This window comes from Haematobia irritans, chromosome 1 (assembly GCF_050003625.1).
Source record: "Haematobia irritans isolate KBUSLIRL chromosome 1, ASM5000362v1, whole genome shotgun sequence".
Classification (NCBI taxonomy): domain Eukaryota; kingdom Metazoa; phylum Arthropoda; class Insecta; order Diptera; family Muscidae; genus Haematobia; species Haematobia irritans.
Genome location: NC_134397.1, coordinates 61852126 through 61869104, shown reverse-complemented (window position 1 = coordinate 61869104; position 16979 = coordinate 61852126). Strand labels below are relative to the sequence as shown.

General features: G+C 32.0%; 2 protein-coding genes across 2 annotated transcripts; both read left to right on the top strand.

Moving 5' to 3' along the window:
* Positions 1–9411: 9411 nt before the first annotated feature.
* On the top strand, positions 9412–15993 carry LOC142221056 (uncharacterized). The gene is made up of 2 exons (XM_075290573.1): positions 9412–13694; positions 13872–15993. The coding sequence occupies exons 1-2, from the start codon at positions 10178–10180 to the stop codon at positions 14465–14467; spliced, it is 4113 nt and encodes a 1370-aa protein (XP_075146688.1). The 5' UTR covers positions 9412–10177; the 3' UTR covers positions 14468–15993.
* On the top strand, positions 14471–15421 carry LOC142225474 (uncharacterized). The gene has a single exon (XM_075295247.1). It carries the CDS (start codon positions 14471–14473, stop codon positions 15419–15421), a length of 951 nt encoding a protein of 316 aa, XP_075151362.1.
* Positions 15994–16979: the final 986 nt, after the last annotated feature.

Genomic DNA, 16979 nt, shown 5'->3' with positions numbered 1-16979 from the left:
TAGTATAAATGAGCCTGAAACATCGGGCTGCCACCTAACCTAGAGGCTCCGCAAGCCAAATCTGGGGATCGGTTTATATGGTGGCTATATATAATTATCGACCGATATGGACCAATTTTTGCATGGTTGCTAGAGACCATCTACTAACACCATGTACCAAATTTCAGCCGGGTCGGATGAGGTGACCAAATTTCGACGCCTACAGGTCAGCCCGTGGACCTACTATTGGTACCACTGTGCGATGTACAACAAGACAGAGCCATGAAGATACACAGAACAAATTTGCCTTACACAAAATAGTATTCTGAATTGGAGGCCTCACTCTGTGAGGAATCCTGTCAAACATAAGAAAAACTTTTCAAATTCGTTCGAAGTTACACGCCAAGCCATTTCCCACCGATTGAAACTACACAGAAAAAATTTCACGAAAATTAATTAAAATCTTAATTGAGTTTTAAAAAATATTTAATTGAATCAACAAATTTTTTAATTGAAATAAAAGTCAATCACACAAATTAATAGTATCAATTAATTTTTTAATTGGATCAATTAATTTTTTTTTAGACATTTCAATTAAAAAATTAATCAATTAATTTCGTGATTGATTAAGAAAAAAAATTTTTTGTGTGTAATGGGAATGTCTCAAAAGCAATGAAATAGGATTCAACCAGAGAAGGAATATGATCACCTCAAGCATGTTTTATGAGCAAAATGTTACTTTTGAACGGGCAACATGTAACATGTTTGTCGCATCCATGAGCTGTTTTCGAAAATTAAGTAGCTGATTTCGGCGTATATGTTTCCCGAGAAATGGACATGATTGCATCAAAAATGTTCCCTGTCCATCGTCCAAAAGTAACATTTTGCTCTTGAAACATGTTTGAGGTGATCATGTTCCTTCTCTGCGTGTAGTTAAAGCCGAGAGACGTCGAAAGGCGATATGTCACTTGCGAACAGCGGCTCAGTCTCCTAGAAGAGCAAAGCTCATCATATCCGATTGAAATTAGGTACGTGATATTAGTATATACCCTCTATCAACCGTGCAAAAATTTGTCCATATATAATTAGATATAGCTCCCATATAAACCAACCCCGCAATATTTAACTTCGGAAGCATCATGAAGGAATAAATTTCATCTGATCGGGTAGAAATTTGTTCCTCGAATTACTGTGCGAAAATTGGTTCATAGATTAGAAAACAATGTTAGAATGGTTTAATAGTCCTTGCCATAGGTAATGGTTACACATCCCAAGTATTACGATTGTGGATGACATTCATTAGTATAACTTTGTACACAATCCATGGTGGATGGTACATCAGATTCGGTCTGGTGGAACTTTTGGCCGTATATCCTTTTTTTCAAATGAAAATCATTTCAGCCGAAGTTAAAAAAAGGGCTTTCGTCCTATGAAAATCCCTTGAAAAATGCATTGATTACGATCCTATATCACTTCTGTTTCAATGCTCAATGCTGCACTGCTTTAAATCATGAAAATGATATCAAAAAAGTTTAAAACTACGTTTCCATTTGTGACTTAAACAACAACACAAGTACTGCGATTTTAAGCTCTATGAGAATTTCTTGAAAATGGTCCAAGGTTTTTTTTACATACATTTTCATAAAAGTAAACCTTTCACATCCATCATAATATAGGCTGTATGATTAATGTCATTTGGGTACATTAGCACTGATTAAAAATTGAATTGTCTTCATTTCACTCCAGTGGGAATCAATTAACAATATCCACATCATTTTGACCACAAAGCCAATTGGAATTGTGGCGCATTGTGTAATCAGGTCAAACATATCAATTGTCATTGGCATATTAAATATTTAAATAAATTTTGCAATTATTACCATTATGGGATGCCATAAATTGGCAAATATTTATGATAATGTTATGTCAATAACTATCGAGTCGATTGGTCCACATTTAAATCACACATTACACAGGCTATTACCATTATCATTAGTACTAGTATTGGCAGAAGTAGTAATTCCCTACACGTAGGTTTTTTTTTCAATATTTAGAGGGATGTAGGGGCCAATGTAGGTGAGGTTAAGTTAGGTGGCAGCCCGATGTATCAGGTTCACTTAGACTATTCAGTCCATTGTGATACCACAATGGTGAACTTCTCTCTTATCACTGAGTGCTGCCCTATTCCATGTTAAGCTCAATGACAAGGCACTTCAATTTTATAGCAATGTCAGAACGGCGTTCCACATTGCAGTGAAACTACTTAGAGAAGCTTTGAAACACTCAAAAATGTCACCAGCATTACTGAGGTGGGATAATCCACCGCTGAAAAACTTTGTATGGTAACCACGATTACCACAGTTGTCAAAATTTTATTTCTATAGAATGTATTGTCAAAATTTTATTCCTATAGAAAATTTTGTCAAAATTTTATTTCTATAGAAAATTTTTTCAAAATTTTATTTTTATAGAACTTTTTCTCAAAATTTTATTCTTATAGAAAATTTTTTTCAAAATTTTATTTCTATAGAAAATTTTGTCAAAATGTTATTTCTATAGAATATTTTGTCAAAATTTTATTCCCACAGAAAATTTTATTAAAATTTTATCTCTATAGAAAATTTTGTCCAAATTTTATCCCTTTAGAAAATTTTTTCAAAATTTTATTTCTATAGAATATTTTGTCAAAATTTTATTCCTATCGAAAATTCTGTCAGAACTTTAATTCTATAGAAAATTCTGTCAAAATTTTATTTCTGTAGAAAATTTTGTCAAAATTTTATTTCTATAGAAAATTTTGTCAAAATTTTATTTCTATGGAATATTTTGTCAAAATTTTATTCCTACAGAAAATCTTGTCCCAATTTTACTTCTATAGAAATTTTTGTCAAAATTTTATCTCTATAGAAAATTTTGTCAAAATTTTATCTCTATAGAAAATTTTGTCAAAATTTTATCTCTATAGAAAATTTTCTCAAAATTTTATCTCTATAGAAAATTTTGTCAAAATTTTATTTCTATAGAATATTTTGTCAAAATTTTATTCCTATAGAAAATTCTGTCAAAATTTTATTCCTATAGAAAATTCTGTCAAAATTTTATTTCTGTAGAAAATTTTGTCAACATTTTATTTCTACAGAAAATTTTGTCAAAATTTTTTTCTATAGAATATTATGTCATAATATTATTTCTATAGCCAATTTGGTGAAAATATTATTTCTATAGAAATTTTGTCAAAATTTTATCTCTATAGAATTATTTTAAAAATATAATTTCTATAGAATATTTTGTAAAAATGTTATATACATAGAAAATTTGGTCAAAATTTTATTTCTATAGAAAATGTTGTGAAAATTTTATTCCTATAGGATATGTTGTCAAAATTTTATTTCTATAGAAAATTTTGCCAAAATTGTATTTTTATAGAATTTTTTCTCAAAATTTTATTCCTATGGAATTTTTATACCCTCCATCATAGGATGGGGGTATATTAACTTTGTCATTCCGTTTGTAACACATCGAAATATTGCTCTAAGACCCCATAAAGTATATATATTCTGGGTCGTGGTGAAATTCTGAGTCGATCTAAGCATGTCCGTCCGTCCGTCTGTTGAAATCACGCTAACTTCCGAACGAAACAAGCTATCGACTTGAAACTTGGCACAAGTAGTTGTTATCGATGTAGGTCGGATGGTATTGAAAATGGGCCATATCGGTCCACTTTTACGTATAGCCCCCATATAAAGGGACCCTCAGATTTGGCATGTGGAGCCTCTAACAGAAGCATATTTCATCCGATCCGGCTGAAATTTGGTACATGGTGTTGGTATATAGTCTCTAACAACAATGCAAAAATTGGTCCACATCGGTTCATAATTATATATAGCCCCCATATAAACCGATCCCCAGATTTGGCTTGTGGAGCCTCTAAGAGAAGCATATTTCATCCGATCCGGCTGAAATTTGGTACATGGTGTTGGTATATGGTCTCTAACAATCATGCAAAAATTGGTCGACATCGGTCCATAATTATATATAGCCCCCATATAAACCGATCCCCAAATTTGGCTTGCGGAGCCTCAAAGAGAAGCAAATTTCATCCGATCCGGCTGAAATTTGGTACATGATGTTGGTATATGGTCTCTTACAACCATGCAAAAATTGGTCCACATCGGTCCATAATTATATATAGCCCCCATATAAACCGATCCCCAGCGTTGGCTTGTGGAGCCTCTAAGAGAAGCATATTTCATCCGATCCGGCTGAAATTTGGTACATGATGTTGGTCTATGGTCTCTTACAACCACGCAAAAATTGGTCCACATCGGTCCATAATTATATATAGCCCCCATATAAACCGATCCCCAAATTTGGCTTGCGGAGCCTCAAAGAGAAGCAAATTTCATCCGATCCGGCTGAAATTTGGTACATGGTGTTGGTATATGGTCTCTAACAACCATGCAAAAATTGGTCCATATCGGTCCTTAATTATATATAGCCCCCATATAAACCGATCCCCAGATTTGGCTTGTGGAGCCTTTAAAAGGAGCATATTTCATCCGATCCGGCTGAAATTTGGTACATGGTGTTGGTATTTGGTCTCTAACAATCATGCAAAAATTGGTCCACATCGGTTCATAATTAGATATAGCCCCCATATAAACCGATCTCCAGATTTGGCTTGCGAAGACTCAAAGAGAAGCAAATTGCATCCGATCCGGCTGAAATTTGGTACATGGTATTGGTATATGGTCTCTAGCAACCGTGCAAAAATTGGTCCACATCGGTCCATAATTATATATAGCGCACATATAAACCGATCCCCAGATTTGGGTTGCGGAGTCTCTAAGAGAAGCAAATTTCATCCGATCCGGTTGAAATTTGGTACATGGTATTGGTATATGGTCTCTAGCAACCGTGCAAAAATTGGTCCATATCGGTCCATAATTATATATAGCCCCCATATAAAACGTTCTCCAGATTTGACCTCCGGAGCCTCTTGGAGGAGCAAAATTCATCCGATCCGGTTCAAATTAGGAACGTGGTGTTAGTATATGGTCGTTAACAACCATACCAAAATTGGTCCAATCACACAAAAATTGGTCCATATCGGTTCATAATAATGGTTGCCACTAGCGCCAAAAATAATATACCAAAATTTTATTTCTATAGAAAATTTTGTACATATTTTATTTCTATAGAAAATGTTGTCAAATTTTGTTAAAATTTTATTCGGTTCATCATTGTCAAAATTTTATTTCTATAGAAAATTTTGTTCAAATTTTATTCGGTTCAAGATTTTATTTCTATAGAAAATTTTTTCAAAAGTTTATTTCTACAGAAAATTTTGTTAAAATTTTATTTCTGTAGAAAATTTTGTCAAAATTTTATGTCTACTTTGTCAAACTGAATTATATACGTATTGGATCGATATTTTTTGATTTAATATATACCACGTATGGACTTACAATTTAGGAGGTTTTAAGATACCTTGCCATCGGCAACTTAAGTAATTCGATTGTGGGTGGCAGTGTTTAGAAGAAGTTTCTACGCAATCCATGATGGAGGGTACATAAGCTTCGGCCTGGCCGAACTTACGGCCGTATATACTTGTTTTTTTTTCAAAATTTTATTTCTATAGAATATTTTTTCATTATGTTATTTCGATAGAAAATTTGGTCAAAATGGGTTTTCTATAGAAAATTTTGTTAAATTTTTATCTCTATAGAAAATGTTGTCAAAATTTTATCTCTATAGAAAATTTTGCGAATATTTTATCTCTATAGAAAATTTTGTCAACATTTTATTTCTATAGAATATTTTGTCAAAATTTTATTCCTGTATAAAATTCTGTCAAAATTTTATTTCTGTAGAAAATTTTGTCAAAATGTTATTTCTATAGACAATTTGGTGAAAATTTTATCTCTATAGAAACTTTTGTCAAAATTTTATCTCTATAAAAAGTTTTGTCAAAATTTTATCTCTATAGTAAATTTTGCCAAAATGTTATTCCTATAGAAAATTGAAAATATTTTGTCAAAATTTTTGTTTCTATAGAAAATTGTATCAAAATGTTATTTCATTAGAAAATTTTGTCAAAATTTTATCTCTATAGAAAATTTTGTCAACATTATATTTCTATATATAATTTGGTGACAATTAAATTTCTATCGAAAATTTTGTCAAAATTTTATCTCTATACAACATTTTTTTTCAAAATTTTATTTCTGTAGATTTTTTTCTGAAAAGTTTATTCCTATATAAAAGTTTCTCAAAAAAATTTTTTTAGAAACTTTTTCAAAATGTTATTCCATAAAAAATTTTGTCAAAATGTTATCTCTATAGAAAAAATTGTCAAAATTGTATCTATAGAAATATAAAAAATTTTGTCAAAATTTTATTCCCAAAAAAATTTTTGTCAAAATTTTATTTCTATAGAATATTTTTTCAAAATTTTATTTCTACAGAAAATTGTATCAAAATGTTATTTCCATAGAAAATTTTGTCAAAATTTTATCTCTATAGAAAATTTTGTCAAAATTTTATCTCTATAGAAAATTTTGTCAAAATTTTATCTCTATAGAAAATTTTGTCAAAATTTTATCTCTATAGAAAATTTTGTCAAAATTTTATCTCTATAGAAAATTTTGTCAAAATTTTATCTCTATAGAAAATTTTGTCAAAATTTTATCTCTATAGAAAATTTTGTTAAAATTTTATCTCTATAGAAAATTTTGTCAAAATTTTATCTCTATAGAAAATTTTGTCAAAATTTTATCTCTGTAGAAAATTTTGTCAAAATTTTATTTTTATAGAAAATGTTGTCAAAATGTTATTTTTATAGAAAATTTGGTGAAAATTTTATTTCTATAGAGAATTTTGTCAAAATTTGATCCCTATAGAAATATTTTCAAAGTTTTATTTTTATAGAAATTTGTTGCAAAATTTTATTTCTGTAGAATATTATGTCAAAATATTATTTCTATAGCCAACTTGGTAAAAATTTTGTTCCTATAGAAAATTTTGTCAAAATTTTATTTCTATAGAAAATTTCGTCAAAATTTTATCTCTATAGAAAAGTTTGTCAACATTATATTTCTATCTATAATTTGGTAACAATTTAATTTCTATAGAAAATTTTGTCAAAATTTTATCTCTATACAACATTTTTTTTTCAAAATGTTATTTCTTTAGAATTTTTTTTTTTTAATTTTACTTTTATAGAATTTTTTCTCAACATTTTATTTCTATAGAATTTTTTCTGAAGAGTTTTTTTCTATATAAAAGTTTGTCAAAAAATTTTTTATAGAAACTTTTTCCAAAATTTTATTTCCATAAAAATTTTGTCAAATGTAATCTCTATAAAAATTTGTCAAAATTATATCTATAGAAATATAAAAAATTTTGTTAAAATTTTATTCCTAAAATATTTTTGTCAAAATTTTATTTCTATAGAAAATTTTGTCACAATTTTATTCCTATCGAAAATTTTGTCAAAATTTAATCTCTATAGAAATTTTATTCAAAATTTTTTTTTTTATAGAAATTTGTTTCAAAATTTTATTTTTATAGAATATTTTGTCAAAATTTTATCTCTATAGAAAATTTTATTTTCATACATTTTTTTATTCAAAATTTTATTTCTATAGAATTTTTTTTCAAAATTTTATATCTATAGAAAATTTTCTCTCAATTTTATTTTTATACAATTTTTCTCAAAATTTTTTTTTCCATAGAATTTTTTCTTAAAATTTTATTTTTATAGAATTTTTTCTTAAAATTTTATTTTTATAGAATTTTTTCTTAAAATTTTATTTCTGTAGAATTTTTTCTCAAAATTTTATTACTATAGAAATTTTTCTCAAAAGTTTTATTTTTATATACACTATTCCAAAATTTTATTTCTATAGAGATTTGGTTTTCTATAGAGATTTGATTTTACCAATCTACCCAACCGTGGTGGTAATACAAATTTATTCTTATGTAATATACTTTGCATATGTTTTAAGATAATAAACCACTTTTGTTTTTGTAAATTTTGTTTAAATTTAACGAAAAATATTCTGGGGGAAATTGTGGGCAAATTTTTTGTTGGGAATGTAGGGGAAAGTAGAGAACTTTTTTTTTGTCCTTGTAGGGTAAACCGAAAATTTGCCCTGGAAACACTGATTAGTACACAGAAAAAAAAAATTCACGAAAATATTTCCAATTAAAATCTTAATTGAGTTTTAAAAAATATTCAATTAAAAATTTAATTGATTCAACAAATTTTTTAATTGAAATAAAAATCAATCACACAAATTAAAAGTATCAATTAAATATTTATTTGGATCAATTAATTTTTTAATTGACTGTCAATTAATTTTTTAATTGATACTATCATTTCTGTGATTGAAGAAATTTCAATTAAAAAAATAATTGGATCAATTAATTTCGTAATTGAATCAGAAAAAAATTTTTTGTGTGTACAGAGGTATAACAACAGTAGAGAAAAATCAATTATGTGGCCACATTGAGTTTGAGAGCAAAGAGCCATTGATGGTAGAGCGATAAAATGGTTTAAGAATTTTTCAATACTGTAGGAAAAAAAGTTTCTATAAAATCAATTTGCAATGTTCATCTGAGGACACATTTTTATAAGCCATTCGGTTTGAAACAACAAGTATAAAATCAATTTTTGTGGTTGTCACATTTTCTTTAGGATCAAAGCCTCACAACTATGTGGCTTAGGACATAAAAGCGATTTGGAACTACTGTGCGACATTAGATAATTTCTAAAGTCGTATATCCTTGCACATAGTATGTTAAGAAATATTATTGCCAGCTCATGCCATTTAATACTAGCAAACAGAAAGACTAATGAAATGAAATTTTGCTATCGATGCCCATTGAAGTCTTAGTATTCCCACTGATATGCTGCTATTGCATTTCATATGCATAATTGATTTCCCATTCCATGAAGATTTTATCCAATAACAGGCATATTCAATGAGATGAAAACCTCAGAACAATTTTAAAATTTATTAAAAATGTATTTCTTACTGACACATTTATTCGACGCATTCCAATCGAAAGATAAATAAAGAATGGCGTGGGATATTTTTCATTGTGAGAGTGGGATGCTATGTTTGGATAACAATGGGTGTTCAAGATTGTCTGTCCCATAAAAAAAGAATCATTTTTACACGTTATATTTATATAGAATAGAAGATATGGAAGATTATGCAACTTAAATTTTAGGATTCGAAATTTACGCACTGTTGGGGACAAAATTCTTTAAATAATGACATTTTAATTAAAAGAAAGTTTATAATCCTTGTTTCAAAAATTTTTTTAATTAAATTTAGGACACAAATCTTGAATTTTTGCGTCCCTCTGATGAAGTTGTAGATCTTTGAAGTAAGACAAATGTTCCTGGTGGTGAACGTAATTTTAATCCACACTGTGCTCGCTTCAAATTTATTATTATTTACTTCATTCATGTTTAGCTGTCTATTTGTTATATTATATATTTCTCGTTGTGTATAACACATTGCTCTCATTCATAAATATAACACTTTGTTCTCATTCATAATTATACTCATTGCTCTTGTCACTTTAATAATCTCACGTAGAATGATTCTCAATGAGTATTGTTATTGTTGTTTTTTATATTACTTTACTAATATGAATATGTTGTTGTTGCTTTCAAAAACTGTTAATATCAATGAATGTAAACCTATGAATGAAAAAGAGTAAGCTTAAGCAATACTTTATACGTATGTAGAAAATATGAATGACTTTGAAATATCATTGATAAAATAATGAATGAAGTACCGCTTTAAATTTGGTACACTAGAATTGAACAATGAAATCAAAAATCACTTTAGCTTCGCCCATTGATTGAAACAAGTGAACAGCTCGCGAATAAAGTCTTCAACAGAATTTTTAATAAATCTACCTTATGGTGTAATAAAATTCAAACTCAACATTTGTTTTATTCCTCACCATAAGTGTTGGTCCTTCTGGAACCGGATCTTCCAGTCATTTAATAAAATCTGGAATTCCACAACTATCAAAATCGAAGAACGTATCAATTTTATTTAAAAAAAAAAAACAAATTGATCTCGTTCTGATCAAGTTTTGGACGCAAATTTTGATTGCACTATACTTGTCTTCAGGAAGTTCTTGTGCAAATTAAAGTAAAAAATAACACATCATGTCGGAAGAAATGAATTCCTTGACGATGACCAGAGGTCGCTTGAAAGGCTCAATTACTCGTGCTTTGGCGTTTGCTCAGGTTCCATCCGCAGAAACAACTTTCGATGATGTGGTTAGCCGCTTGGAGCGTTTGGAAGAGGTTTGGCAAACGTTTGTAAAATTAACAGACGATTTATACAAATTCAAAGATGTGGAAACTTTTGCGGACCCGGAGGCTGATTTTGCAAGCTACGAAGAGAAATACCTTTCAGCGCGTGGTAAACTGTATGCTTTAAAATCACAATATGCTCCTGCTTTGAATGAAAGTACAGCCAACTCGGGAGCAATAGCAAAGTTGGCAGATCAACAGGCTGCATTTTTGGAAAAACTTTCAACGACTAGCCATCCTAAAGAAAATGATTTACCTCGCATAAATATTCCATTTTTTACAGGGACATACAAAGATTGGCCAAGTTTTAAAGATCTTTTTGAGAGCGCTATAGGATCAAAAGGAATATCAAATATTCAAAAGTTTCATTACCTGAAGTCGCTACTCAAAGAAGATGCCGCAAGATTAATACAACATATTCCGGTTACCGAAACTGCTTTTCAAACAACTTGGACAAGGCTCAATGATAGGTATGATCGCCCTAAGCAAATTGTTACTTCTTTCATAGAAGCATTTATGGCCCTACCATCAATATCGACGGAAAATGCTGCAACCATGAGAAAAATATCTGACGGGGCAAATGAAATAATTCGTGGTCTTGATGCTATAGGTAAAGATGAAAGAGATTGGTGGTTAATCTATTTATTGTTATCTAAACTTGATCCTGAATCAAAGAGCAAGTGGATTCGTGAGAGTCGAGATAATCCACTTCCTACCATTAACGATTTTTTTGAATTCTTAGACAATCGCTGCGAAGAGGTTGAATTGTGTGCAAAGAAACAGGCCCATCAATCCAAGCACAGTCATTCAGGCAAGTCACAAGGTAACCATACAAAATGTCTGGTGAGTACTAAAGCAAAACCCAGCTGTTTATTGTGCAAGTGTCCCGACCATTCAATCTTTACATGCCCCACATTTCTGCAAAAAGATATTAATGAGCGCCGTCACTTCGTAAAAGAATCTGCACTATGTTATAATTGTCTCAGACAGGGTCATGCGGTTTCCAACTGTGCATCAAAAGGTAGATGCAAGCAATGTCATCGAAGACATCATTCACTCCTACATCTTCCGAGTAATGAACATGAACCTACATATTTACCCGGTCAAGTTTCGGAGTCTTCACCCCCTGAATCACCGTCTTCTTCTAATAATACAGCTAGTGCCAATATTCAGTGGTCCACTACCGCTAACATTGCATGTCCCATTTCGTTACCTTCACTTCCATCTAGTAGTAAACATTGTACGTCAGACAAAGAATTTATCATGCCCACTGCTTCTATTTATGTCAGAGATCGCTTTGGAAAGTTTATAACATGTCGAGCTTTATTAGATACCGCTTCAAAGCTGTCTTTTATCACTGAGAGTTGTGCTCAACGTCTAGGCCTTCAAAGATATCCCTCAAAAATAATTGTAAATGGTATTTCATCAATTAAAGCCGAGACAACTCGGGGTTTATGTCAAATATTCGTACGTTCACGCATCTCTGAGCAATCGATTAACGCCAAGGTACATGTTCTGCCTAAAATAACTACATCTCTTCCTGGCTACAGCTTTGAAAATAAGATCAAAAATCAACTTATGGATTTGCCTCTTGCTGACCCCACATACAACATTTCGTCACAGATTGATATTTTATTTGGCCTAGAACATATTTGGAACATTTTCACATTCAACAAACGTATTGATTCACAGGGCAATACTATTGCAATTTCAACAATTTTTGGATGGGTTGTAACTTGTGCTGAGACAGAGCAAATTTACAACCAAACTACTACACTTGTTACCACCGTGGATATTGATCGTTGCCTTCGAAGCTTTTGGGAACTAGAAGAAACTGAACACCATACTAAAGCCGATCCAGATGACATTTTTGTAGAGACGCACTTTCAAACCACTCACTCGCGTGCAAGTGATGGTAAGTACGTAGTTCAGTTGCCTTTTAAAAATGAAAACCCAATATTTGGAAATACACTAAATGGTGCGCTATCTCGATTCTATGCTGTCGAAAGAAGGCTTCAACGAAATCCAGCAATTCGAGATAAGTATATTGGTTTTATGCGAGATTATGAAAAATTGGGACATATGCGTAAACTCAAACCTCATGAGATTAATGTTACTGATGGTAGAGTTTTTTATCTACCCCATCATCCAGTTTTGGGAGAAAAAATTAGAGTCGTGTTTGATGGCTCATTTCAAGATTCCAACGGTGTATCGCTTAATAATAACTTGCACATTGGGCCAAGTATACAACGGGACTTATTTGCTGTTTGTTTGAGATTTCGTTTCCACAGGTATGTTTTCTCAGCCGACATAGTAAAAATGTTCAGACAAATATGGATATCTGAACATCACAAAAATTATCAACGTATTGTATGGAGAGAGTCGCCGTTACACGAGGTACAACATTACATTTTATGCACGGTTACATATGGCACATCTTGTGCGCCATATCTTTCAGTACGAGTGTTGGAGCAGTTAGCCTATGATTATAAATCCAAGTTCCCCATTGCATCGAAGGTGGTAATGGAGGACTTTTATGTAGATGATGTTATTACCGGGGCACAAACGGAAGAAGAAATCGTTTTCATACGTGACAATTTGGTAAATCTACTAGCCCAAGCAGGCCTGGAACTAAGGAAATGGGTTTCAAATTACGTGAGTATATCAGATAGTACACAAGATCAATTGTTTTTTGCAGCTCCCGAAAAGGATGTAAAAAAGGTGCTCGGTATTTTTTGGAGACCATCGTCAGATCAACTGGGGTATCATATAGAACTCAACAAAAATCCAGTCGCAACAAAAAGGCAGGTACTATCTGATGTATCACGTATATTTGATCCCATGGGTTTATTATCTCCTGTGGTAATACAATTTAAAATTCTACTAAGAGAACTATGGTCACACAAGCTATCGTGGGATGAACCACTTCCTGAAAATCTTACACGTCAATGGACTACATTTCGACAAGATTTAATTTCTATTCAAGATTTTACACTTCCACGATACATTTTGAATGATGTTACAAAATTGGAGCTGCATGGTTTCTCGGATGCTTCCATACACGCATACTCTGCCGCAGTTTATTGTCGATTCGTAGACGACACTGGTCATACTCATGTCAAACTCATTGCTGCTAAAACAAGGGTAGCTCCCATCAAACAAAAATCGTTGCCGTGTCTTGAATTATGCGGAGCTCTTATTTTATCTCGTCTACTCAAAAGAATAAAAGAAGCCTTGCCACACAAATCAATTGATATACGAGATTGGTGTGATTCAACAATTGTTTTGTGTTGGCTATCTCAACCACCCATTAAGTTAAAGACATTCGAAGCCAACAGAACATCAGAAATATTGGAAATATTGCCTCGTAAGTTTTGGAATCATGTTGCCTCTAAAGAAAATCCGGCCGACTGTGCCTCAAGAGGGATGCCTGTATCAACACTTCGTTCCTTTGATCTTTGGTGGACGGGCCCACAATGGCTGAGGGACCCATTCCAAATCAGTAATATGAATAACTGTTCTAATTCATTTGATGTAATTACAGATCCTGACGCCCTTTCTGCCTTTAAACTTTCTTCAAAAGTTCTGGTCTCAACAGTGAATGACTATAATCCACTACATGAATTGGTACACCGCATTTCGAAATGGAATAAACTCATACGTGTCGTAGCCTACATCTTCAAGTTCATCAATGCCACTAGATATCCACACCAAATAAAATCGCCGAATATTTCGTTCAACAACTTTAAACACGCCGAACTAATTCTGACAAAGTATGCCCAAGATGCCTTTAGCGAAGAGCGCACGCTATTACAAAGTAAACGCCTAGTAAGTACAACATCTTCATTAGCAAAACTACACCCCTTCATAGACAGCAGCGGCTTGTTACGGGTAGGTGGGCGCCTACGTAACTCAGAACTAGACAATGCTTCAAAATATCCAATAATCTTGCCAAAATGTAGCCGAATAACCAAATTGATTTTACAAAACCTTCATGAGAAAAATCTGCATCCCGGAGTATCGGCCTTATTTGTTATTGCCCGTCAAACCTATTGGATTATTGGTGCAAGAAATCTGATTCGAAATCTGACTCATAATTGCCTCAAATGTTTTCGACAACGACAAATTAATACACAATAGTTAATGGCAGATTTACCATCCATCCGGGTACGTCAAGCGTTTCCCTTTGAAAATACTGGTTGCGACTATGCAGGCCCAATAATTTTAAAACAATACTCAGGACGAAATGCAAAGAAATCTAAAGGGTATATCTGTTTATTTGTATGCCTAGTCACCTCCGCCATACATTTGGAACTCGCCACTGATTTAAGCACCGATTGTTTTATTGCCGCTTTAAAAAGATTTATATCGCGAAGAGGAAAATGTAAAAAAATCTTTAGTGACAATGGAAGAAATTTTCTTGGGGCATCTCGAGAATTAAGCGAGATGCACAAAGTAATTTTGTCGCAAACTCATAACGAAATTGTCTCCGCATCTTTAGCCGAAGACGGTATACAATGGACGTTTATTCCTCCATTTGCACCCCACTGGGGTGGAATGTGGGAGTCGGCGGTTCGATCGGTTAAGTTGCATCTTAAGCGAGTTATTGGAAATACAGAATTAACATTCGAGCAGATGCACACTCTATTGGCTCAGGTGGAAGCCGTAGTTAATTCAAGACCCCTAGGCACTGTTCCAGATACAGATTGCGAATACCTTTCGCCGGCTCATTTTCTTATTGGCAGGCCTTATACAACTGTTCCCGAAGGAGATCTGGTCAACCTCACACCAAACAGACTTGGATATTGGCAGCATGTACAAAATATGTTTCAAGGTTTCTGGCGACGTTGGCATCAAGAATATTTAACTTCTCTGCAACAGCGACCAAAATGGAATAGACCTCAACCAAATCTAGCAGTTGGAGATGTTGTTGTAGTCAAAGAAAAGAATTTACCTCCCTCCAAATTTCTACTGGCAAAAGTGATCGAAACATATCCCGGTATAGATGGCAATGTAAGAGCTGTGAAACTTAAAACGCAATGCGGAGAAATGACACGTCCTATTTCTACCTTGGTAAAACTTCCCATAATCTGAAACTACGTTTCAGGGGGGCCGGGATGGTGGTGAACGTAATTTTAATCCACACTGTGCTCGCTTCAAATTTATTATTATTTACTTCATTCATGTTTAGCTGTCTATTTGTTATATTATATATTTCTCGTTGTGTATAACACATTGCTCTCATTCATAAATATAACACTTTGTTCTCATTCATAATTATACTCATTGCTCTTGTCACTTTAATAATCTCACGTAGAATGATTCTCAATGAGTATTGTTATTGTTGTTTTTTATATTACTTTACTAATATGAATATGTTGTTGTTGCTTTCAAAAACTGTTAATATCAATGAATGTAAACCTATGAATGAAAAAGAGTAAGCTTAAGCAATACTTTATACGTATGTAGAAAATATGAATGACTTTGAAATATCATTGATAAAATAATGAATGAAGTACCGCTTTAAATTTGGTACACTAGAATTGAACAATGAAATCAAAAATCACTTTAGCTTCGCCCATTGATTGAAACAAGTGAACAGCTCGCGAATAAAGTCTTCAACAGAATTTTTAATAAATCTACCTTATGGTGTAATAAAATTCAAACTCAACATTTGTTTTATTCCTCACCAGTTCCTTAAAAAAAGAAAAACATTTTTAATTTAAAGAAATCGTCTTTAACTCAACTGACATATTGAATTTTTAAATTTAAGATAAAAATGCTTCAAATATAGGCTAAGATTTATTTTAAAGATTTTCATCTTTGGTTTAACGTTTTTTTTTAGCATTAAGAAAACAGTTTTTACTTTGAAGTACTTGGTATAATTTGGATTTTGAAACTGGAATTTGTTTGTACATGAATGCCTTTATTAAAATATCGCAAACAGAGAATTCCTTAGATGGTTATCAAAGATTTTCTCTAGTGTCTTCAATAAGAAGGATGTTAGGCTGATAGGTCTGAAGTCTTTGAATGTTCTACCTGCTTTGGGGATAAAAATCACTTTAACCCTTTGCCAAGCCTTCGGTATATACCCGTGTTCCAGTGACGCCCTGAAAAGTTCCACATAAATGTCCCCCAGGATATCGAAGGACTCCTGCAGCATACACGGATAGATTCGTTATATATAGCACCCAACACATTTGACGGGTTTGATATGGTATCGAAAATGTGGATTTACAAAGTGGTCCTTACTTTGTTTTCCTACAAAAGTTTTCGAAAGTTTTTTTTTTTTTTTTTTTTTTTTTAACAAAAAGATTATTTTAATTTGTTTTTTTTTCATAACAGTTTCTTCATAATTACATTAATTAATTACTATTTTTTCTCTGTCTTTCCAGGTATAAAGTAAATGAAGTAAACTTGTGATTGATAATTTCAGGTAATATTTTATTTTTAGATATTTGGACGCAGATAGGACCTGGCATTTGTCTGCTTTTATAAAAGTTGAGCTGAAACTTTCAAGCAACTCGGAAAACTTAAGATTTGCTTGCAAGTTTCAGACAGTTTTTGATTTTTGGTCGGGGGGACCTTCCCTTTGGCGGACTTATATAGGCGACCTGAGTATTTTGATATTTGATCGGGAAAAGGATCCTTC